Source organism: Dermacentor variabilis, chromosome 5 (assembly GCF_050947875.1).
Source record: "Dermacentor variabilis isolate Ectoservices chromosome 5, ASM5094787v1, whole genome shotgun sequence".
In the NCBI taxonomy this organism is placed as follows: Eukaryota; Metazoa; Arthropoda; class Arachnida; order Ixodida; family Ixodidae; genus Dermacentor; species Dermacentor variabilis.
Window position 1 is genome coordinate 117,882,579 of NC_134572.1, and position 25,879 is coordinate 117,908,457.

Sequence of the window (25,879 nt, forward strand, 5' to 3'; positions counted from 1 at the left end):
TGCATTTTCGGCAAATGCGCATCCTGCCCTGGCATAAAGCACGCTGAGAATCTGCTTCGACAAAGTCTTGCCCATGTCGCAGAGAGCAGAGACAACATCCTTGTCCGGCAATGGATAAGTGGAGTCCGCTGTAGACTCGAAACCATGGTTTTGACATCGGAAGAGTTTTCCGAAAAGTTCACAGACATGTTGAACCAACTTAAGATCCACCATTTTATCAGTAAGCAGCAAGCTCGCTACTTTCGAGAACTGAAGTTTAACCTAAGCCAACACGAGGTCGTAATGGTGTTGGATTTCGCGGAAAATTACAGTTTTATACTTCAGGACGCACCACAGTCGTACCACTGGGTTAACACCCAAGCTACAATACATCCCGTAGTTGTCTATTTTCGGAAGGCGCAAAGCGACCCTGGAGAGGTTTCTGCGTTGTGTTTCGCTATTGTTTCTGACTGCCTAGAGCATGATACAGTCGCAGTACACACATTTCAGAGTGCAGTGCTCGAGGTAGTAAAACAATATCTGCCTGAAGTAAAAAAAATTCATTATTTCTCTGATGGAGCTTCATCACAATATAAGAACGAAAAGAACTTTTTGAATCTTTGCTACCATGAACAGGACTTTAATCTATCGGCAGAATGGAATTTCTTCGCCCCTTCACATGGCAAAAGTGCATGCGATGGTGTCGGCGGCACACTCAAACGTCTGGCAGCAAGAGCAAGCTTGCAGCGGCCATATCACAGCCAGATTCAATCTCCAGAGGATCTGTTTGACTGGGCCAAAACTAATATCAAGGGAATTACAGTAATGTGGGTACCTAATTGCAAAATACAAGGAAAAAGAACAGAGCTTGGTTTGAGATTCAGCACAGCAACCGGTGTTAAAGGAACGCGATTATTCCACCACTTCAAACCAGTGACGGTTTCAACTCTTCGGGTTGGTATCACCTCATACTCAAATACCGAAGAAGTTGAAGTAAAGAAGCGGGCATGAATACTGTGGAGTCTTTCATTTGCCTGTAAAGGTTCATGTGTGAAGAGTTGAACATGAGTGAACGAAAAAACTGAAAGCAACCGACAAGTTGAATGAGGCTCTAATCTCCAGCTGTGAGCGTCGGTGGCCCGGTCAACAGCCGTCTTCATTCTGGTGCGGAACAGCAGAAAAGAAGCGGCCGTGTTGCCTCCCGCTCTGCAGGAGGCAAAGTTAGCCATTAACTATTCTTGCAAGACATCCACATCGATGCCGTGTTCGCCAACCTGACTTCCCCGAGCCACAAAAATGACAAGAGGTGAACTGACAAAAACAGGCCATTTACGATGTGTTTAGACTGACGTGAAGCGACATAGCCGACACAGTCAACGTTCGCTCGCCAAAGAGCCGGAGTGCATATGTGAGCCCAAAAACTCTCTCGTGGCTCATACGCATCGTGCAGTGAGACCGAGCTCAGCAGTGTCTACTAATGACATGGATTGCTGACTTTAAAAATTTTTTTTTCGCTTCAAACAAAATTTACTCGAATGAAACTTTCTATATCACAAGCTAAGAGGCCGGTGCGTATATTGACCTATCTGACATATTTTTATCTGGAGGGCCTTAATGCTTAAATGTGGCCTGAATCTCGCCAAAAAGTCATTTTTTTCCAACTTTGGAGGTATTTTTTTCAAAAAATATATTTCTTAATAAGTGGGAACTATTTTTAACATACAATATAGCAAAAGGCAAAAAGTCAGAAAAATTATTGCAGCTCAAAAGTCAACGCATTTTATGCAAGAAATGTCTGAAAACGCAACTTTTTTTGCTTTTTTACTGAGCCAAATAAATTCGGAAAATTCTAAAATTCATTCAATTATAACGTAATATGAAAGAAGGATGCCATTACAGTGTTCTAAAATAAACTTTGTTATTGTACCTACTTTCAGGCTTGAATAAAAAAAAATTACCTTCAACCAACTTTTGCTTCTTCCCGGAAATTTCAAAGAGCGATCACGTGATCAAAAAATTTTTTTAGACGAAAATGCTTTGGCGAATGCTTATTCACACAAAAGTCATCTAGCCCAAATTTTTTCAGGAACTTCAGCGATGGTCACTTTTGGGGTCGGGACGTTTGGCATGGAATGACCCTAAAGGAAATAAAAAGGACTAATCAGTCGTTTCATGCTTTGCAGTAATATAAGCATAGGTGATGAAGGGGAGAACGTCATCCAGTCTTTATGATCGGAAAATACATACATGGCCAGCATGTTAGAGTTGTGTTCGTACATTCTGCAAACACATTTGTCTGAGGGTGATAAGGCAATGAATGGCAGAACTGCGAACTGCAGAGACAAAGCAGTTCTTCTATGGTGTCCACAACGAACTGACGACTGCGAGCAATAATGATGACACGGGGGGGACCATGCCAAATAATCATGGATTGAAGCAAAAACGTTGCAACGCATGCAGCTGTTGGAAATGGTATGGCCGCCATTTCTGCATAACAGGTCAGGTGGTCGACACATGCAATCACACATCGATTGTTGTTCGATGATCATGGAAATGGGCCCAGAAGATTGATACCCACTTGTTCAAATGGCAGGCGAGGCGTTGACAGAGATTCGAGAAGACTCAGCGGAGCGGTCGTAGGGCACTTGTAGCGTTGGCATTGTTAGTAACTGAGGACTTAGTGCTTGACTGTGCCTCACATTCTGGGCAAGCAAAAACACTTTTTTGTCCAGTTCAAAGTTCTGATGAGCCCTAAATGGCCAAATATCGCATCATCAAGCATGACTCTCATGGCGTTTTTCACTGGTCGATCTGGAGCAGCCGCCGAAATCTTCAAGCGAGCGCTCATTTTTCACAAATCCGAATCGGCTAGCAGAGCGCAAAAACGCTCTGCAGGGGATCACACAGGAAGTCTGCGTACACGTCGCACAAACCCGTTCCGGAAACCATGCCCGGCTTCCGTCCTGTACGTTTCCACGGCAACCAAACTCGCTGTCCCCCATGTGTAGTTTGACCACGGCAGTCGCATAGCCGTCATTTCCATGTCGCGCCCGCAAGGATTGTGCATGGACAACATGCATAGAAGGCTTCGTACAGCACCTGCGTCACTTCGTAATCGCTGTCGTCCGAGCTCTCATCGCTAAACGCAAGCGCTGCAGCAGCACCGAACGCAGCCATGTTGCAACGTTGCACGTACCAACCGGGTACCAATTTAGCTTGAAGACGGAAGTGACACAAGCTGTTTCCGCCCGAATCCGCACCTCGGCGGCGGAGCAAGTGATAGCGATCCGGCGCGGAGCGAGTTGATCCGAAACGACCAGTGGAACGCGCGAACCCGCTCTAGATCAACCAGTGAAATTCGGATTCGTTGCCGCGGAGCAAGAAATCCTGCTCCAAATCGACCAGTAAAAAACACCATCAGTATGTTCGCTCGCAGACTTAGCGGCACCACCAGAAGGAAGCGTGCGCCTTTAGCCGAATAACTGGTCTTGTAAAGCAGGCTGTCACAGACACAAAATTGACCAGTGGCTCCAGAACGCGATGCAGCTACTAATGGGAGCAAAGCAGTCATCAAAATTGTCTTTGTCACACTCCGTCGTGATTTATGATTTCGAGCTTCCCGACAAAAGGCCAATTCTGCCGCTTCATCACAGCAACACTACGGGAGAAGGCCCACAAGGCGTAAACACAATGAACCCAAAAAGCAGCGAGACAACTCATACTTTCGCCATCTAGCACAATGAGTGCACAAGAGCCTCTGATTGGCTGTCTGAGCAAGCGCTGCGGGAGGGCCAGGATCATTTTCTGCAGGGGGGTGTCGACGGCTCGCCTGAGGCAGCGTGGTCACGGTAGGGAGAGCGGTTGGATGGAACCGCGCCACCGGGTTTCCCTACCACCACGAGGCCAAGCCAACTTCAGGGGCACTTTTCCATCGCTTGATGTTTGATATATCGGGAGTCGCTGCTATTTTTGTTCAATGTAAGCATAATTTTTGCAATATATACTCATTGTAACTATACCATGTCCAGAAATTGTTCGATATATAGAATAATTCGATGTAAACGGGTTCGATACAGTCGGTTTCAACTGTACATACTTACCATAGTACATACTTCCGGTAGTACATACTTCCGAAAGACACGCAATTTTCTCGTCAAACTTCGAAAGCAAATTTCCGCTTACTTCAGCCTGTTTATTAAAATGTGTCAATAAACATACACAGTAACCATAGGAAGAAGCGGAGTGATCCAAACCCTCTTTTAGATTGATGTCAGGTATAATAACAGCCGTCTATGGGAACCTTGCATATGACGACATATGCAAGCAGTTGGCAGCATTGAAAAGAGAGGGTTTGATAAACATGCGACTTCATGCTTCACTTGTAAGCTCCATGTGCCTCTGATGACTGTAAAATTTGGCTGCGATGTTTACAGCTGCGTATGCTATCAGCAGATGGAGTTTTTTCACTAAGTATAAGAGGTGGTTTAGAACCTCTGCAATTCTGCCTTTCGCCGGCAATTCTCCTCCGCAATCCTTCAAGACTGTCACGATAGTGAACAATGCAATGGAGGCGACCACGATCTCACGGTTTGCAGTGCTATGCCGACAGCAATGCTAATCTGTGTAGCTTCTATTTCTGCAGGCCGTAAATACTGCAGGCAATGGCAATAGCGCTGGCGCAGATTTGCAATCACGGTTGTCCAGGAATATCTGCCACTGATGATGGTACGCCTATTTTCTTGCAGCTTCGCAAATGCAAATCGCAAATGTGCGCTATATTTCGGATTAGAGAGAAATTTATTTACAGAAAGGCAGAGAGGTCGGCCTGAGCTATAACTTGCTCTGGCCTGCTACTCTACTCTGGGGAAAAGGGACGGGGAGGGAAAGGGCTGATGAATGATGATGGTATAAGGAAGAGATGCGTATATACAAATTCACAGAGTTGTGGTATCTCTAAAGGCGTGCGTCCAGCCCAGTGGCTTGGAGAAAAGCTACAGCGGCTCTTGTGACCAGGGCTGCGCTGGTTGCATTAGGCCAAGGACCTAGAAGAAACTCGTCCGAAAGCGGTCTCTCATGGATGTTTGCTATGGAAGAGACAAGTTGCTGTCGTTCTTGCGCGTACGCGGGACACACGCAAAATATATGTTCAAGTGTTTCTGGCACCTCACAGCATTCACAGTTTGGGCTAGTATCACTGGCACCTATCATATTTCTATAACGGTTGGTGAATGCGACACCAAGGCGAATCCGGTGCACCATGCTCGTGTGGTTTCTATTGAACTTTTGAGGCATACGAAATCGCATTTCTTGGTCCCATTTGTGTAATCGCTTGTGTCGTCGATCAGGTTGGGCCCAGTGTTCCAACGTAGAGTTGTGGTTTACGCGACGAAGTAGGGCGTTTGTGTCTGTTCGTGAGAACGGAATGCGTACTTCACAAGCATTATCTAAAGCAGTTTTTGCTTCAGCGTCTGCCTGTTCGTTCCCTATCACGCCACAGTGTGACGGTATCCACTGAAAGGTGACATTGTGGCCATTAATTTCATTAATTCAAGGTGCTACATAGAAAGCATATAATTCTGGTCATTATATTGAAATATTTGGTGTTTTGAAATTCGCAGTACTGAAATATCTTTACATTAAAGCAATTAGATTTTGGCAGAGTATTTTAAAAATTCATTAATTGAAAAAATTGTTAATCTGAGGTTTTTAGCAACGAGATTGTGCTGTAGCTGTACCATGTTGCCACATGCTTTATACCTGTAATTGCTAGAGCGTAAACTAACTTTCACTATGAACTACTGCTGTTCCCCTGCTTTCAATGAGCACAGGTGACATGAGCAGGAAGTTAAGGGGACACTAAAAGCAAATATTACGTCAATGTGGACTGCTAGAAGAGCATTCCGGAAACCACGCAGTGTGTGTCGCGTGGCAAGAAAACACGCAAGCTTAAGAGAAAATCATGCCTGAAGTGTCAGCATTCTTCTAGTGCAATTCATACCCCCTGTCCACACAATTACTGAGTTATGAAGTTGCACACACCATTACTGCTCTTTACTGTCGTCAGCGAGTAAAATGCCAGCGGGCAGCCAGCGCTACGATTTTTTGTTCTTGTGTAAAATGCAAGAGCACGGCCAGATACCAAGCCAAGACAGTCAACAGCGTCCCAAGACATCAGATGGGCACAGATTTTTCTGCTTCTTGCATAAATTTTGCTTGTCACCTGGAAATCCGTGCAGCTGCTCGCCCGTTGGCACATCACTGCCTAACAACAGTGCATAACAACAGCGACCAGTGTGCCTGCCTCGATCAGAATTCACTCTTGCTACCTGCTCTCCTCCGTGACAGCAAGAAATAAATAGCACAATCGGCCTTCGCTTCGTCTCATCTCACACAAAGCATACAATATCATGCTCGCGCCACAGTCTCGGAGGCCATGGAGACGCAAAAGTATTTTGATTCCCAGCTTTCAGATTGCGCCACATCATTCACCACTGGCAGCATACAGTGCATTTTTACAGGCGATGACGATACATTTAAAAAGGAGATTAAGTACCTTCTGGTTAGAAAGTTGGCCTCGGGCCACGTTTGAGGTTTTTTTCGCAGGCATACAACTGCATTGGTTCAGACAACAACAAAAGTTTGTCAATGTTTTTTTTTTTTTTTTTCCAGAGTGGCACTCATGTATACAGTTGTCCCAGAACAAGACAATAGTACAACAGGATCCGTCCATTGTATTGCTTGAATACTGTGTGCATGTGGTTGCCTCTTTATTATGAGGTTCATTGGCCAGGAAAACAAGTGCAGCACTACACAATACAGAAACTACAAAAACATGAGTGCGGGCAGCACGAAGTCAGGTGAAAACAGCCTTTTTGACCAACCGCTGCATTGTTGTCAAGGGTAACATAAATGAGTTGTTTTTTGAAACAAACAAACAGAATCTGACAAGTAGCATTTTCTTTTGTGCTATAATGAGGAGTTGCTACTTCATTGGGCTAGTACTAGAATGCCCCAGTGGAGTCTCAAATCGTGTCCCACGTTTACCTTAATTTCTCTACTACTGAAGTTTTGTTCAGAATAATATTGACGCCTTAGATGCTCTCGAGCATTAATCGATCACTTTAGCTCAACTTAATACTTGCTTTTCGTGTCCCTTTCATAGCACTCTGACCATGACCTGAAAACTGAAACCAACATCGGGAAGGTGGCACTGTTTAAACGAGATGCCTAGTTTCCATGCCACTAAGCAGGCATTGTAAATATGCAGAAGGCTGTGCCCCAGCTAGCAGCTTTTATAATGAAAAAATGATTTGCAATTCAAAACAGCTCAAGTTCCTTATGTGCGTCTGCTTCCACTTGACCAGTGGAAGTCGATAAAGGGCCCAAAGACGGCATAAGCATGCCCAAGGATGGGCACAAGGAGAAAGGATAGTAAAGTAAGAGCGAAGGCAGAGATGGTCTGCAGCAAAGCTGCTCACAAACACATGAAGCCACTGAATCACAATGCTAATCTAAAGCTAAAAGGAAAAAAAAGAATCAAATTCTGAGGATTAGCGTTCCGGAACTGCCCAGTGGGTTATGAAGAATTTTCATAGGTTTACAAATTAATGTCCAGCACCTGTGCTTTTCTATTGTGCATCTAACTGTAAGCATGCAAGCGATTTTTCATTCCACCCTCACCACAATGCTATCACTGCAACCGAGGATCAAACCTGTGACCTTGTTGTCACCAGAAGAGCAAACCCTTAGTATCCGCGATGTGGCATCAGTGTGTTCGTGACCCCAGACAACTTCCGTTCAGCCATTTTCGACAGTCCAGCCAAGAAAAAAGTATTTTGTAGCACAGTATGGTGTAGGCGCATAATATTCTTGATGTTTTCTGACATAAATAGCGTGCACCGTGCGTCGAGTTCATGCATGGGTTTTTTTCGTAGCACTTAACAATACAATTCACTTGTCGAACACTCCAACTCTGCAGCAAAACTGGTGCCAGCTGGAGGGTGCTATAAATTTATAGGCTATTGTAACTTGTGCTGTTCCAGAGGGCTTAACTGGAAGTCTTCTGGGAACTCTTGTTTACAAGCATGAAAGGGTCTATACCATAGCCACTGAGAAATACAGAAGATGAAGCCTTTTCCTTCCTGCTTGCCAGGGGGGCAAGGACAAGAGACAAAGCTAACTGCAGTGCACGGTATTACTGCTGGCTTAAAAACAAACAAAAAATTGCAATGCAACCTTACTGCTCAGTGAGCCAAAAATGAAAAGCACTTTCCGAAAGTGACTAGGCATATACTTTACGCCAGTGACAGTTTGAATGGCATGATTCAGCTTTCAAGCTACTACAGCCATGACATGTTACTAATCTAGTTAATGCACATGCCTCATCCAATTATTTAATAACACACAATCTGAGTTACTGCATTCTGTGGTGACAATGTGTCATTTCCGACTGCCTGACAAAGTTAATACCCTTGTTACAAACAAGAGACAGGTGATGGCCTACCTGCTCTACATTCGACAAAAGGGCCCATGCTTCAACATGCACGCAGTGAGAGAAACTAAAAATCAATATTCTAAATCTTATTTTTTTCAGTTTTACATGTGGCCATGATAGTAACTTCTCTTATGAAAGCAACGGGATAGGCAATACTGCAGCAAGCCAAAGCCAGTGACATAGCAGACAATGGCAATGGGTCAGCCTATGCAACACCCAGGCTTGTCGCCTGTCGCTGTCACTTACAGGGTCTGTTCTGAAAGTAGTAGGACTCGTTTTTTCCTGGGCGAATGGGCGGACGAGAGGCGGTCTGCACACGCAGGATCGGCGAAGGGGTATATTGGGTACACTGGGGAAAATCGGCAGTCGGCTCTCAGCCATTAAAGAGAGCAGGTCGCTTGTACTGTGAACCCCTGTCGAAACGCCTCGTCACGAAGAATCATGGAGCGCTTACTGGATGAGCGATACGCGATCAAATTTTGTGTAAGGCTTGGTAAAATGGGCAAAGAGACTGATGACATGATTAAGGAAGCCTACGGCGATGCTGCCATGGGCAGATCAGGTGTTTTTGAGTGGCATAGGCTGTTCCGAGAAGGTAGGGGAAAAAGTGGAAGATGGCGACCGCTCCGAACGCCCTTCAACCAGCAAGACAATTTACTGGCCAGTGATCGTAGGATGAGTATCAGAATGATTTCTGATGACTTGCGCATTCCTCAAACCCTAGTTCTTGAGATCGTGACAGAAAACTTAGCCATGAGGAAAGCATGCGCGAAGTTCGTGCCACGAGTGGTTGTCAGAGGAGCAAAAGGCCAACCCGAAAGCAATCTGCCAGGATTTTCTTCATCATGTGAATGAGGACCCCGACTTTTTGGACAATGTAGTGACCGGTGACAAGACGGGGGTGTTTGACTACGACCCGGAGAGCAAGCGGCAAAGCTCAGAATGGCCCAACCCTTTCCCAAGCCCCAAGAAAGCACGAATGAGCAAATGCAAGCAAAAGTCCATGCTCATTTGCTTCTTTGATCAACGTGGTGTCATCCACAAAGAGTTCGCACCACCCTGACAAACAGCTAACGCAGTTTTTTACGTGGTTGTCCTCAAAAGACTGCGAAAACGCATTGTTCGTGTCCGCCCAGCCATCGGCAACAATTGGCGGCTGCACCATGGCAACGCGCCGAGCCACACAGCGTTCCACATAGTGGAGTATCTTGCCCAGCACAATGTGGTAACGCTGCCTCAGCCCCCCTACAGCCCCGACTTGGCCCCACCAGACTTTTTTCTGTTCCCGGGAATAAAATCGACGTTCAAGGGGAAGCATCACGGATCGCTAGAGGCGGTTCAACCGGCCATGACGAGGGAGCTAAACAGCATTCCGGTCCAGGCGTTCCTGGAGGCGTACGAAAACTGGAAAACTCGTTGGCAGCAATGTGTAGATGCGGAAGGGTGCTACATTGAAAAATTTTAATCCTTTGTACTATTATCATGAAGAATTTTTTTTTTTAAGTGAGTCCTACTACTTTCAGAACAGACCCTGTAAATATGTACATGCATGCAGTTGGCACTTAACAGAACAGTTGCTGACGTTTGCCTCAATAATTTCTTAGACTACAGTCATTCCATCTGTCAAACATGCAATTCCTAGGCAACCTTGAGGCCCAAAAGCGACAGTTCAGGCATGCACAAAGAAAGGTGCGCCTTCCAACTGACCTGTGCCGAGGCTCGGCTGGTATTGTCCACTGGCTGGGGAGCCTCCTCCTCGGTGCCCACTTCCAGCCGGATGGTGACAGGTGCCGGAGCCGGTGCCTGTTCCTCAGCCATCTCCACCTCGGGCTGCTTGGAGAGCCGCACGGGCTGGACGCGAGGGGGTGGTGGGCCGCAGGGGGGAGGGGCTGGGGGCGGGGACGACCCATTGGTCCCACGCCCGCCCCCTTCCATTGGGCAACCCCCCGTTTGGACCACTATGCTTGGAACTGGAAACCGAGGTAGCACAACAAGGCATCTGTCAGCATTCTCCACATGCATGTCCACCATGGGAAATTTCTCTTTTTCAACATACTCATTACGAGTAGCGAAGTAATTACGAGACTCGGAGTGGAGGGGGCTTGCAGTTTTATTTTGGCCAGCCAAGGTTCCAAATGTGCACTGAAACCTCACTAAATGAGTTTTTTCTTTTTTTTTTCATTCTGTTGCCAATCAGCGAGCCACACGTGCTGCTGGAGCATCAATTAAATCAATTAAGCTGGCATGCTTCTGCTTCCACTTGACCACTATGCATTAAAGTCGTTAACAAGCCAGAAACAAAACTATGCCCTCATGAACAACCCTAAACCAAAAATTATTCCCTTAATTAAAACAGGGAGCACACCACTTAACACCCCCCCCCCCCCAAGAAGAAAAGATTGCCTGCCCTTTCGTTTAATTTCTGGGAATCCCTGCCACTTCTCACGTTTGCCACTATGCACATATGAACACGAGAGACACTGGCTGGATTTCTTTTGGCACCATGACCCAGAGGTTCCTCTGGTTAGATTGAAAATGCAGAGATCTCGTCACTGAATAGGCAGCGATGCAATCTGGTGGCAGAGAATACCACTGTGTCAATACTACAGCCTCCAAGATGAAACAGCATTATGAGCGATCTCAAGTATCGCCTTACAATGGCGCAGGTACGCAGGTCCAAGTGCAGTAGGAATGTCGAAAAGGGCGGTAAAGCCATAAAGGCATGGCAGGGATATTTTACTGCTGATAATGCCCCTCATATAAAGCACATTAAAAAAAACAAATTGTGGTTCACGCGGGGATGTCGATTAATACAGGACACATTCAAAAACATTTCTTAAAGATGTTGCAAGGCCCTTTTAACAGAGTTGGTCTTGAATCTAAAGTTGACTCATCAGTCGAGTCATGTTCATCATGTTTGTCCATCCATGATAAGCAAAATATTAAAAAATGGAACATTTCCAATAAACCTAAACAACACAATATGGAAATGTTTCTCTTCGTGCTACCTAAAGATTTCCCAACTTTATGTCATTTTTACCAAAGAAAAAAATATTGCACTACAGTAGGATTGGCATGAAGATACAGTCTACTTCGGTTAAAATCTACACTGACAGGATCAACAAACTTGATCAAATCGTCCGACGCATTGAATTAAACAAGGTGTAGGAAAAAAAGTCATAGCACACCCCCAATTCATTTGGCAGTATTTTGCCAGTCTAAAAAGCCCCCGAATAATATGCATGCCCACTCTCTGTGTCCAAAGAAGAGGAAAAAAACGTAGCAATGACATTAAAGCTTTTAAACAAAGTATAGATCTAATGCGCACCCGATTTTTCAACAAGGAAAATAGGTAAAAGTCTAATACGTGTTGCACAATGGTGGCCGGTTTGCTAAAGTCAGCTTCACCACGCGGTTTTTGAAGTAAGCTTCTCCGCAGTACCTTGTGTTATGCGGTAAAGCATACGAATGCCACAAAAGCACTTTTGGTTTCATATCCGATTGCACCGTGCAGGCAAATTCTGGCCCCATTTTCTTGAAATAGAAAAGGCGCTTGTTATAATCGGGTAAATACCATAATTGTGAGCTACCGTCATTGCTTGAAAATCGTCCTAGTACTGCTCGAATATAGGCGGTTTCAAAGGGATATGATGTGTGTTCAATGGATTCACTATGCCCTGAGCTTCACTGAGACAGACGCTACAATTAAAGGGGTCCCCACAGGGGTCAAGTGTGTACGTGCTGACTGGTCAAGCTCGAATTATCTGGCGAAGGCAAATTTTAGGTTCGAAATAAAGAAAGCTTGGGCTTATATAAATGCACTGGCATCGGCTGGGACCTTCGGTCGTGGTCGAACAAATGAAAGTCGAATTAACGGAAGTCTACTGTAATGTTGTTACATGTCTGTTCCTATGGGAGCTGCCAGCTCGCCTCCTGAAAGTCTAAGGTCTTACATGCCAAAGCCACGATCTGCTTATGAGACACACGCCCTATGGGAAACTCCAGATTAATTTTGACCATTTCAGGTTCTTTAACGTGCTCCTAAATGTAAGTGCACAAGCGCTTTTGCATTTCACCCCCATCTAAATGCACCCGCCGCTGCAGGGATCACATCTGGACCTGAAGCCCAGCAGCACAACTCCATAGCCGCTAAACTACCGCGGCGGGTGAGCTCACATTCTGCCATCAATTATGATATGAAGGCCTGCAGAGATCTCTAAGCATAAACTTCTATGTAACACTTTACATAGCCCCGTTTCCCAGGAATAAGTTGATCATGTTGCAGCTATACTGGGTTTTAGGTGTTCCCTTTACTGCACAACTTTTCTTCGCCCTACGCAATATATTGGAAAGTGCAGCAAACATGCCTGCATGCCCATTTGGCTAAAAGAAAATTTATTTGCTGCCTGCCCATGGTAACAGTTATTGTCACACACACACAAAATGCAGAAGGTCATAGAAAGAGATAATACATCCTTCACATCATAAAATATAGCACCTCACGCATAGTCGTACTTGGCTCCAAATACTTCCCCGAATTAACGCAAAGGTCCTTTCAATAAATATCTGGCAAGAAAAAGAAAGCCTTGTGCTCACTAGCAGCAGTAAGCATTCTCAGGGCTTTGGTCAATCATCTTATCTTCTGTACTTTCAATCGGTCACTTCACCACCTCAATATTGCTGTTCGATCTGCTCACTAATTTTACCGACACAAAATGGGGTTTCAAATGCAATATCAGCAGCAGCAGCAGCCTATTTTATGTCCACTGCAGGATGAAGGCCTCTCCCCGCAATCTCCAATTACTCTTGTCCTGCGCCAACCGATTCCCACTAGCACCAGCAAATTTCCTAATTTCGTCGCACCACCTAGTCTTCTGTCGTCCTCTACTGCGCTTCCCTTCTATTTAATTTAATTTTTGGGGTTTTACGTTCCAAAACCACTTTCTGATTATGAGGCACGCCGTAGTGGAGGACTCCGGAAATTTTGACCACCTGGGGTTCTTTAACGTGCACCTAAATCTAAGCACACGGGTGTTTTCGCATTTCACCCCCATCGAAATGCGGCCGCCGTGGCCGAGATTCGATCCCGCGACCTCGTGGTCAGCAGCCCAACACCATAGCCACTGAGCAACCACGGCGGGTTTCCCTTCTCTTGGTACCCATTCTGTCCCCCTAATGGTCCAATGGTTATCTACTCTACGCATTACATGACCTGCCCAGCGCCATTTTCATGCGCCTCTTCATGTCAATTAGAGTGTCATCTATACCCATTTGCTCTGATTCAAACCACTGTCTTTCCGTCTCTCAAAGTTAGGCCTAGCATTCTTCGTTCCGTCACTCTTTGCGCAGTCCTTGTTCTCAAGCTTCATTGTCAGTCTCCAAGTCTCTGCCCCATATGTCATCACCGGTAAAATGCACTGATTGTATACCTCCATTTTTAATGATAATGGTAAGCTTCCAGTCAGGAGCTCACACTGTCTCCCGTATGCGATCCAACCCATTTTTATTCTTCTGCGAATTTGCTTCTCATGGTCAGGGTTCCCTGTGATTAGTTGACCTAGGTAAGCGTACTCCTTCACAGACACTTGGCAATCCTGAATTCTTGTTTCCTTGCCCGGTTATTCATCATTATCTTTGTCTTCTGCATATTAATCATCCAGCCCCACTCTCAAACTCTCTCTGTTAAGGTCCTCAATCATTTGTTGTAACTTGTCTACAGTATTGCTGAATAGAACAATGTCATCGGCAAACCAAAGGTTGCTGAGGTATTCACCGTGGATCCTTACTCCTAAACGTTCCCAGTTTAATAGCTTGAATATTTCTTCCAAGCACGCAGTGAATAGCATTGGAGCGATTCTGTGTCCTTGTCCGACTCCTTTCTTTATAAGTATCTTCCTACTTTTCTTGTGTAGAATTAAGGTGGCTGTAGAATCTCTGCAATATATCCAACCAATAACAATGCTGCTTTAGCGATCAGGCAAGAGCACTGCAGGGCTTGCTTACACACTACCAGTGATATAGTACAGGCTCTTAAAGAGGCACTAAATAGAAACACTAACCAGTTTGAACTGGTAGAGCATCCCTTCAAAATAATTTAAATTCCTTTGGCAAAGAACTGCTAATTACTAGCGGGAAAAATGAAGGCTAAACTTTTATTTAAATAATGTTCACGATAACTGAAGCACCAGTACATCAACATGATGCCATAAATTTTAAGAAATTTTCTCATACTTGGCCCAATTTAGTGCAGAGCATGTTCCCAAAGCTTCCTAGGCTGAGAATTATTCAGTTATAAGGCAATCTATTCCATGTATTTTCCCTCATTGATAAACAATGAAGTAGACAGGAAGAGACGCTGTCAGAAGTCTGTGGCATCACAGTGGGAAACAGCCAAACTGATATTGCCACCTGTCCACCTTCCTATTTGAGTACTTTCTAGCTCAACAAGCCCGAACTCCCGGTAAGAGTGATCTTTTCAGTATTCTAGAACAGTAATTTAGTAATACAACTTAATATTGCTCTTTATTGCCCCTTTAACTCATGCTGCACTCGTGCTGTGTACTTTCTCTCTTCCTTTGTCCGGGTTGCACTGCCCAACCATAGGAACATGTTCAATCACCAACTCGCCCAGCTTGCCGTCTTAATTCCCTTTAACTAGGCACAAATTGCACCCCTGCTGACATTGGTGAGTAAAGCAGGCATCACACATGCTCCATGCCAAGTAATGTTCAGGTTCCCCCACACATATAATAGGGTTAAAAAAAAGCTCCAGCAGATCATAAAGCACACTCATGGTGTTTTTCAATGGTTGATGTTGAGCAGAATTTTTTGCTCAGCAGTGACAAATCCAGATTTCATAGGCCGATCTGGAGCAGGTTCGCACTTTCCAATGGTTGTTTTGGAACAACTCGCTCCGTGCCAGATCACTCTCACTTGCGTTGCTGCTGAGGCGCAGATTAGGGCAGAAAGAGGACGAGAAGCATACTTCACCTCCGCTCACTGTGGAACGCAATGGAAACGTACCGAGCGGAAGTCGGTTCGTGTGGCGTGTGCACACAGACTTCTGGTATGATTCAACGCGGAGCAGTTTTGCTCTCTGCTGGCAGATTCGCACTGGTGAAATCCAAGCACTCACTCCAGGATTTCAGTGGCCGCTCCAGATCGACCAGTGAAAAACGCCACAAGTTTGTGCACAAAGTGCAACATTGTGCACAAATAACAAGCTCATAGGCTAACACCTGGCAACACAATTCCTCACAAACAAAACAATGTGTGTGCAGCATTAGAGATTAATAACGGATTAATATTGCAACCACTGAAAAATGGGTTGCCAAGCTTGCACACCAGGGAGCTCAATTTTCAAAGCAGGCTGGCCATCTACAGACATCACAATGCTGAAAGGAACAACAAAGATTACACTTACTTTCAGACTTGGCCATAGATTCTCTGCTGTGAGAATCCAGGCTGCCTCAGTTCAGAGCAGCCACAGCAGGCAGCTCCTGAATATAGGAGGGGGGAAAAAAAGATACAACATAGTCAAAAAAGGTACCACCCTCAAGAAAACAATTATACATGCATTTGTGGTATTCTGCAAGACTACTTCTTCCTAAACCCAGGTCTCGTTCCTAGGAGAATTCCTAAGCGTGTAGTAATAAATTGTGCTGCCACTGTACCACCCATACTGACTCATCCAGCTTTCAGTTATTCTGCAGGAGAACACAAGTTCCATCAAACATGAACAAAGTGGATTAGCCCTGCATACCTAGCCTGGAGGACGCTCTCAAAGAAAATCTTTACCAAAAATAAACAAAGCAGATTTATTGTAGCACCAACATTGACAAATTCAGGACCAATGACTAAGGCTAGCCTGAAGGGCTTTGATAACCCTATGCTGAATCTAAAACCTGATTTCATGCTGAAAATGACCAGCCATACTTTCTAGAAAATACTCCTGTTCTGAGTTCCCAAGCGATGCCACTAAGGCAGCCTCAACTCATGTTGAAAGCCATTGTTTCTAAACATGAAACACAGAGCATTGAGTACATTTCTCACCATACCAACCACTTACGTTTGTAAATGTACTATTGTGAAGTAAAAATACTCTGCTATTTGCCATGCTAACCCTTCAGAGGAAGACAGCCTGTGTTGTGAGGCAACCAATTTTCTTTAAATTTAGATGTCCGCACACAGCAGTAAATAAAATCAGCATCCTTCAATTCAGCACCATAACATGTTCACTGTGTCCATGGTAGGTATTTTGGTTCAATTATTACACAGCACAATGGCCCCTGAGGCTGCCTGCATGACACTGTTAGCCATGTTGGGTAACATGTGAGAAGTATAAGAGAGGCTGAGGGCCTCAAAATTTATCAAATTAACCTTCACACAGAGCCAACCTATGATGCAGCCATGAAAAGCATGGGGGATAAAATGAGCTTTGCTTAGTCATAAATTGTTTTCTTTTTAATTGTAATGTGGGTATCATATTTAGTTATCTCCATATGCTTAGCAAAGTTTTTAAATATAATTAATCTGGAAGAAAACAGAGCTTACCGTTGGCAACTGTGACACTAAGTAGTCTCTAGGGCTGGTATTTTCAAGCGATCACTTTCAGGTATACGATCACCTTTGAGAAATTTCACGTGACTTCACAACGGAAATGTCGCAGCATATGGCCGACAGCCAAGGTGATTGTATTCCCGAAAGTGATCACTCAAGAATACCACCCCAGCTCGTTGCATGACACGGGACACTCTACCAGCCAAGGCATGGCAGTGGCTGAACCTGGCTTCCACTTTCTAGGATGGACCTTCGCAAGTGCAGACAACCTAGCTTAGAAAGTTTCACCAGCCAATCGATTTCAGCGTCTGTTGTTTTACATACACTTGGGAGCCTTGCAGAGCCCAGTAAGTGGACAGGTTACTGTAGTGTAGCCTTACCACAAGCCCAGTGGTCCAACTTCCGGGGAGATCTCTGGCTGCCAGCTGCTGCGGCCGGTGGCTCACCTGGGCAGCAGCGGCACTCAGGTGGGGACCGGGCAGCTCACGCATGCTTCCTCAGGCTGCTACACGAGGGCTGGAGGCCCCCCACTCGGACCTGCACCACCTCTACGCTTTTAGCCAACACTCACATCGGACTCGCATGCAGCTACTATAACTTAGCAGAAACGAACAGACTGGGCTCCTGGAAGTTAGGCTTCCTTCCTTTTGTATCTTTTGCAATTTTAGGATGTCATTTTCCTGTTAATCAGCACTATAAAATATTACAAGATAGTTTTGTGTAACGAAAATCCCTCAGGAGTAATGTACAATTACTAATTGGCCAACTTGACAGTAGCAGAACTGCTGGCAATTTGCCCAAAGCCCACATGTGTAGTCAATGTAACCTCAGCACTCAGGTTCTATAGCTTAATATTCTTAGTCCTAAAACATGGAACTCCCAAGTTTACAATCTACAATTCTGAGGACCACGAAAACAAAGCAGAAACTGAAGGTTAACCGCAAGCATGCATGACTTGTGCTAATATGACCTTCGTGGGGATGCTGCAAGGGAAAAGAACATGCTATAGAGAGTGCCATAATTATCAGTATGCCAAGGAAGTCAGGATTAAGGACGAGAGCTAATGAAGTGATCCTGTCAAGACATGCGGTGCCACTGCCTTAACATAAATTTTGACAATTGCACTATCTTCATTAGTAATAACCAAATCCTTGGTTTAAGTTGGTGCGACTGTGCCACCATCATTGTAAATAATAAATAAATACCATATGGCTCAGCTGGGAGAAGTTATTGCACTAATTGCTCCCTATGTGAGTCAAGGAGTCCCAGTAAACGCTGCTGTTACATAGCGAGCCTAGAAGACTAAACATGCCCAAGGATTGTGAGCCTGTACAAAGATAACAGACCATTATAGCCCATCTGCGACATCACACAGCATTCACTGTCTAGGCTCTTCAAAGTATGTGCAAAAGCTTTATTAAAAAAGTCTCAAGTAATGCATTTATTGTGCCCTGCCCCCTAGTTATTGCAGGTTATCAAAACCTATATTCAACATGTTTTCAAGTTTAAAACTACTGTAAAATCACTTTGAAGGAGCACTGGAACACCTCTAAGGAGCACTGTAGACAACATACTCGTGTTCACAAAACTATGCTAAGATATTCGTTCTCGACCATGTACATTGGTGAAAAATTAAATAGAAAGTTTACTGCTCCCACCTGTCATCAGCTACATTTAGTCACTATATATTAAAGTGCACTGAAGTGATCAACGCTCTGTCAGTTCATTACAATGATATTGGAAGCAAACCAGGTTGTATAAAAGAAAAATACAAGCTCATGCTACATTTGAGGATTTTTTAATAGACATAAGCAAGCATTATGAAAGCAAGTGCAAAGCACAGAGACATGGCTATGATAAGCAATGCACCAGTCCAAGCTAGTGACTCTGGATTGATTAACATTTCAAAGCAGCAACATGTGGACTAAGCGAGGTGCTATAATTGAGGGCTTCAGAGTGGTGCCAACCACTTGGGGACCTATCTTTAACATACACTTACATTTAATGTGCTGTACACAAGTAATCTTGCATTCTGACCCCACTGGTATGCAACCACCCCGGGCAGGAAAACCTCACAGCCTAGTACTAAGGAGCAGAACACACCAATCACTAAGCCAGCACAGCAGGCAACCCAAGCTGAACCAAAGCTACAAGAAAACATTCGATGCAGCATGTGACACTTAAGGGCTTCCCATGTGTTCAGTTCCTGCACATGCAGCAGCTCCCACCCTTGTTCATGCTTTGGCCAAACAGCCAACCTTTTTAATCTACATGTGTTACTTCAAGCATGGTGCTCTATCAAGCGTAATAGATGAGGCAAACAAATAGAACATTTCACACAGCAACCAGATTGCCTGTTCTATGTGCTTGTGCCATCATTTGCGCTGGAATCAGGACTATGTGTAAAAAACCTGCTTAAGAGTGTATATCTGAATGTAGATCAAAATATTTGCCTCCTTCACGGTGGCTTATTGCATGTGAAGCGCAAAGGGACTGTGAGTGAATCAAAACGGAAGAATTAGTTTGGCAACAAGGGAAATGGCTCAACATGCATCAGCTATCCTAACAAGGTTGTTACAGGGCATAGAGGCGCCGAGCCTTCTGTGACAATATAGTGATATCCTGTTCCCAGTGGCATTTCGCGGTACTACGCAATATCCTGCTGTATATACCAAGCATCCTACAATGTCTCTCAGCACTCTTTAATATAAAAATAAGAGGCTCACCACAGTAAAAGAGAAAGAGAATACAATTAACACAAGCATTCACTGCTCAAAGGCATACAATGGTTGCTGGGCCAACACCTACTGAACACGAAGGGGGGGAAGAACATACTTTTATGACAGTGCTCCTGCAAGGTTTCTATTTTAAAGAAAAGGTGTTCTTTTACTAGGAATGCTGGTCAGAAGTGTAAATTAAGCTGCTATGATCATCACATGTCTATAGTCACTGAAGATTCATACTGCCTTCACTAGAGGGCTAACTTGCAAGATTTAGTCAGTGGAAAAGCTGCCTCATTACCGCTATCTCAACTGCTCTAGTTGGTGAAAGCCGAAGAATGCAGAGACAAACACATGACTGGCCAACTTGAAGGTAATCTATATAAATTCACCAGCCAATTATGTTCGCTCATTTCTGTGACGTCACAGCGGAGGCTGCGATGTCAAAATACTTGATACGTGCAACTTCGTTCAATATCAGCATTACTCCGGAACAGTGTTTTGCAGTGGGGTGGTACACAGGGCAGGAAGGTGCAGCACAGTTTTGTGGGCAGACCCCGCACTGAATTCTTAGGTTGTCGCAGGGTATAGTGAGTACGTGTATATATACTGACTATAGGCGATGTGCTATATATGATATATAATGGAAGTAAGCTCTTCCACGATATTAGGTTGCCCAACACAAGATGGCTGACCTATCACAGCATTATGCCTGGTGTAGGTATCTGGGCATGCGGCTCTTATCGCATGACAGTGCTAATGCCCTGTTGCGGGCTATTCTCACTGCAGCCAACCTTGTTCATCCATCGCACACTCGAGCGCAGCAGAATAACAGTGCACAGTGCCCCGTCACTTGGTATTTTTTTCATATTTTGCAGGCTTTTTTTGGAACACGGAAAAAAGGAACACGTGACATAGATCGTGCAGGTAACAATTTATTGAGAGGTTTCTCAAGGTGCTCTACAACTTAGCGCATCACACTTGGGTTCTGCAGCCAATACTTAAAAAGTTGATGAATTAAACCTAACTAGTCCATTAGTTAAGGGGAAAATAAAAAATAGCCTGAGTAACTCTAGGCCAGCGCCAACATTATGCATTCAGTTCAACTCACGTCTGGAGTACCTTTCATTTTTAAAGCTCTGGCTCAAGTTATGTGGGACAACCTGTATAGCAGACACCAAGGCATAGCCACTTTGTGCTCAGATTTTCTCAATGCTACGAAGCTACCTCCCTCATTCAACACAGAAAGAGCAACTTGTCACAAGACAGCATTAAGGTGAGCACATTATATGAGCGGTCACTTCTACGGTTTATAAAGTGACCATGAAGGAGAGCATTAAAAACTAAAACATATGAAAAGTGAGAATGTTTGCAAGGTGAATGAAACACCAAAGGGGCCATACTGCAGAAAAGCATCTTACCCAATATAGCAATGTAGTTAAAACAGAGTTAAAGCACCTTGTTGCCCCATTTGGCACTTCCAACCCTATGAAAAGCAAGGTTGTAAGGAGAATAGCTGGGCATCATCGGTTATATTGTGAAGCAGGTTACAGCACCCTTCGTTATATACTGCCACCTTTCACAGACGCACCTCTAACATATATGAACAAGTTGGGAATGTTTCTGCGGGGTTAGCAATGGTAAGACACTCACTCCACAGCTTATTATCCCAATTTTAAAGAAGGCACATTGTCATTTCTTTTTCATGCGATGACCCATCAAGCCTGGAACTGCTCCGGAAAATCCAATGCGTGCGAAGGTCTTTCTCCACTGGGAAATCGCCACACAACCACCTGTGGTACGTGTATCAAGGCTCGGGGGTAATACAAGGACTCGAGTCACACATATCACACGTCACCAGCATTTCGGCGGGCTGGTACGTCTGCGGGGCTGACTCATTGCGCTCAGGTGCAAGCGCAAGTTAACTATTCGCGATAACCCGTTCAGTGCTTGGCTATCAACACCATAGTTGACGGACGGCGTAGGTTGCCTGAACATGAGCCACGCTGAGTAGCTGCAGTCCTAAGAAACAAGCATACGTGCGGTACCCGAAATACTTTAACCACTACTCTAAAGCAGACGACGATGGTACATTGGGGCAATTTCAAGAGTTCACTAGTCCCAAGTTCTTCACGTCGAGCATTTCCTAAAACTACGACCTGCAAGTTGCCGAGATCTCACAATGCACGTGTGGTCAAACCCAGAAGTAAAAACCGGAACGCATGGCAACGCTGTTACTGTCCGGGCCTCCGCATCACCACACCGAAGAATCAAAATATATTACGGTTGAACATGCACGTCCATTACGGTTACGTGCCCGGTAATCAATTTAGCCGATGCTCAGCGCGAAAGAAAAAAAAAACGAAGAAAAACTAAAAGTATACGTGCTCCTAGTGGAAAGACGGTCCCTGTGTTTATGCTGTGTACGCCAGACACTACGTGAACAGATATCGAACTTACATTCTGGATATTTTCCGTACTGCCTCTTCGCAAAAAAAAAAGAGAGAGAGAAAGGGTGAGAAGAAAGGTCGTCATTATGCGCTACAACAAAGCCTCCTCGGGTCTAAAATTTTCCAGCGCAGCTCTCGGACGATGATGTCCGAACTGTTCGGATCGGAAACGCAGCTAAGCAGTCAACACACCTCAATGTGCCGTACCCAAATTTACGCACGGTATTCTGCCTTTTCAACAGACATAGAACAAGGCAGAGCGACCGTGAAAAACGATACTGGAATGTTTCTAGTGCTGCAGATCATACCCGAAGGGTTACGACAATGGAATCATAACCCCGAGGTGTCTTCCTACAGACTTGCAAGACAGGCCGAGCGCCGCTAGGCCTACCCCCACAGGCACCAACTCGGCATAGTATGAATGAAAACTCTGCAGTGGGGTCATATTTAGCATTTTCCCGCAGTTATTCGCGCTCAGAGCGTCTTTCGCAACCCTTCCATATTAGGAGAAATTTAAAAACGGGACGAGGGAACTTACAAAATTGGACGCAAAATTGCGATCACAGCAGAGAAATCCTGTGCGCTCCCCCGAAGTAAGGAATGATGATACCGGTGTTGGAAGGCTCGTCGACCTAGAGGGGCCGTCGGTCTGAAGAATGAAATCCAGGGTTATGAAATCGATTATTCGTTTGATAAGGATGCATCTCCACTAATAACTTAAAATTAAAAGTCCCTCCGGAATTTGTTTTAAACTGGCCCTGCCGAGCCGCACGTCCCACCTACGGCCATGCTGATTGCCGACGGCCAAAACCGACGACGTCACGAAAACACGAATGCAGCTGATGCAGCCGCATATTAGTGGTGACGTCACTGTTGCAGCGCGGGTTTATTTGAATTTTTTTAACAGAACAAGCTCGTATCGATCTTCTTTCCTTTCCGTATTATTACTTGCACCCTTCTACGAAAGATCATTTATCGTGCAAAGAAGAAGACGCCGATGGGATCTGGAGTTCTGTGCATACCAAGACGGTTTCCTTCTCGAAATATGAGCGAGCAACGACCAGTCTGAATAGCTAGAATAGAACGGAAATGTTTGAACTGCCTGGTGCAGGCGTCGTGCACAATTCCTGCAAGCCCATTCGCACCATGTGAAGGCAGTGACGCGCCGGTTCAGCACGACTAAGAACTGGTACTGAACTGTATTGAATTAGTTCAGGGTCGGTTCCACCCCAGAGAGAACTGGCACTAAGCTCGGCGAGAACTAGTTCATGAAACGAAAGAGCGTATCCATTCGCATATAACGTTGTTTCAGTTCACCTATAGTGATTGCGCTGCGCAGAAATCTATTAGAGTTTGCGAAAGTTCGAAAGAACGAGAAGTGTGTGCAATCGCGCATGAAAAGCTTCCTGTAGTGCATACACAGCCCACGGGCTGGGCGGGAAGGTTAAGTGCACAGAGAATATGTTTAATGCTTCGTTTCCAAATGGCCTACCTTGCGCTTCCTCGGAAGTGTCAGCACCGAGTGCCTCTAAAAGCGCCGTGCGACCGAAGGCATTCGCATTCGCTGCGTCGAAAGCACCGGCAGCGCCAGTACAGTGCAGCGAGAGATGCCTTATTGGCGCCATGCGCGCAGCGCTCGATTCGATCACGCGGGCAAACAGTTAAGGCGCGTTTATGATTTTTCGCACAACCATGCATCACGTGGCTGTCGGCCCAATTTTACCTGCCGTGAAGAGTAGATAAACGCGCGTGCGTGCGTGTGTATGTGTGTGTGCGTGTGTGTGCGCGCGCATACGCATTATAGCACACACGAGACGTGCGATTGTTAGATTGTAACGTGCGATATATGTTCGTGACTCAAATACTCGGTTGATCTCACGTCGAAAAAAATAACCACATCATATGTTCGCGGATTACTAAAGTGCATGCTCTGATGGTAATAAATGTGGATGAAATGGTGTTAGTGTTTTGTATCGTTCGTGAAAATAATTCTGTCTTTCTTTTTCGAGCGCCGGACATGTGATTAGAATGTGATTCACAGTGAGAATTAAGTTCCTTGCAATGTTCACCCTCCACTTCTCTTTCCCCTCTTAGTAAGAAATTGTGAGTCAATTGCGTGTGTCATATACGAAGACGACATAAAATTACTTCGATGAAGCGTTCTTGGTGGCAACACAACTTCCACGCTTGTAGAATAGGTTTAACAGTTTGGGAGTTTGTTGTGTACCCTGGAGTCCCACTGCTCCTGTCATTTTGAGTCGAATACTGTGCGACATCTCTGTGTACAATCCTTGAAAGGTACCGTCATACTTACTGGTGTTTTGTGTGCCGCCGTTGCCGCTAATTTATCTGCTCTTTCGTTTCCTGGGACACCAGTATGGCTTGGCAAGCGTATTACTTTGCCGTGTTCCTCTGCTCTTCGCGGTATCCGCAAGATGTCTCCTAGAAAACGTTCATATTCAGATTTTAGATGTAGGGCCTTTATTGCACTTAAGGAATCTGTGTACATAACTGCCCTTTTGTAATTCCCTGATACTACTTTCTTTTACAGCTGTAAACAAGGCACATACTTCAGCTGTAAAAACGGAGACAAAAAGTGGTAGTCTAATGCGAGATTCCAAGGGTTTGGATACTACGGTGCTTCCAGTATGTTTTTGTGTTTTTGGTGGCCATCCGTATAGAATTCAATATAGTCATTATATTTTTCTTGTAGTGCTAGGAAATCCTGCGCGTAATGTGCTCACGCAGTGTTTCTTTCTTTTTTTGATGCATCAGGGCAAAGTCGCATATATGTGCGAAATCCCACCATGGAGCTAATCTGTTCGGTGTTTGGGCAACGCTGAGAGCCTCGTTTGGTATGTGTTAGTCTTGGCATATATCTCTTCAAACCGGAGATAAAGTGGTCTTATGGCATGCGGTTTATTTGTGTAGTGTATCCTGTTCGTGAGATGAGAAACAATGGTGTGGTATATACGATTCGGTTTAGCTCCGCAGTCTTTAGGTCATAGGAGACTGTGAGCCAGGATCTTCGGTATTCCAGGCAACGTTCCTCGCTCACGCGGCGTATAAAATTTCGACGGGTGAAGTTCTATACGCACCAGTTGCCAAGCGTAGTCCGTGATTATGTACGGGATCGAGGCGTTTGAGATAGGACTGCATCGCTGACCCATAAACTGTGCAGCCGTAGTCAAGTGTGCTGCGCACGACAGAGCTGTAAATACGTAAAAGGCGCATTCGGTCGGAACCCCACAGTTTCCATGGTAGAACTATCAGGATGTTAAGCGCCTTGTTCACCTTCTTTTTTACGCTGTTAATAGGGGCAATGTAGTTTAATTTACCCTCAAAAACCAGTTCCCGAAACTTATGTTCTGGTTTAAGTGGTAGTGAGCTTCCATTTAATTTCAGAACAGGACCCGAGTTCAAGCCGCGCTTCTGAGAAAACAGAACGGTGACGGATTTTTTAGTAGAAAAAAATAAAACTAGTTTGATCTGCCCACTTTGTCAGTTTGTTAATGGTTAACTGGAGCTGGTTTTCACACGTGAGTATACTTGAGGCACGGCATGCAATTTGAAGGTGGTCAACATACAACGAATGCGCAATGGAAGGCGGAATGACTGTGCTTACTGAATTCATTTTCACCGCGAAAAGCGTTGTGCTTAAAATGCAACCCTGTGGC

At 44.9% G+C, this 25,879-nt stretch overlaps 1 protein-coding gene across 9 annotated transcripts in view; it reads right to left on the reverse strand.

The window, feature by feature from the left end:
* The window catches only part of LOC142583101 (uncharacterized), a 114,315-nt gene extending 91,293 nt beyond the window's left edge, over nucleotides 1-23,022 (reverse strand). For 7 of the 9 annotated variants that reach the window (XM_075693407.1, XM_075693414.1, XM_075693410.1 and 4 more), the window contains exons 1-4: nucleotides 22,741-23,022; nucleotides 17,413-17,569; nucleotides 15,897-15,972; nucleotides 10,181-10,443 (exon numbers count right to left, since the gene is read on the reverse strand). In XM_075693407.1, coding sequence (XP_075549522.1) covers nucleotides 10,181-10,443; nucleotides 15,897-15,912 — 279 coding nt within the window. In that variant the 5' untranslated portion in view covers nucleotides 15,913-15,972; nucleotides 17,413-17,569; nucleotides 22,741-23,022. The remainder of the gene's footprint in view (nucleotides 1-10,180; nucleotides 10,444-15,896; nucleotides 15,973-17,412; nucleotides 17,570-22,740) is intronic. The other 2 variants (XM_075693413.1, XM_075693409.1) reach the window with 1 other exon arrangement.
* Between the last annotated feature and the right edge of the window lie 2,857 nt (nucleotides 23,023-25,879).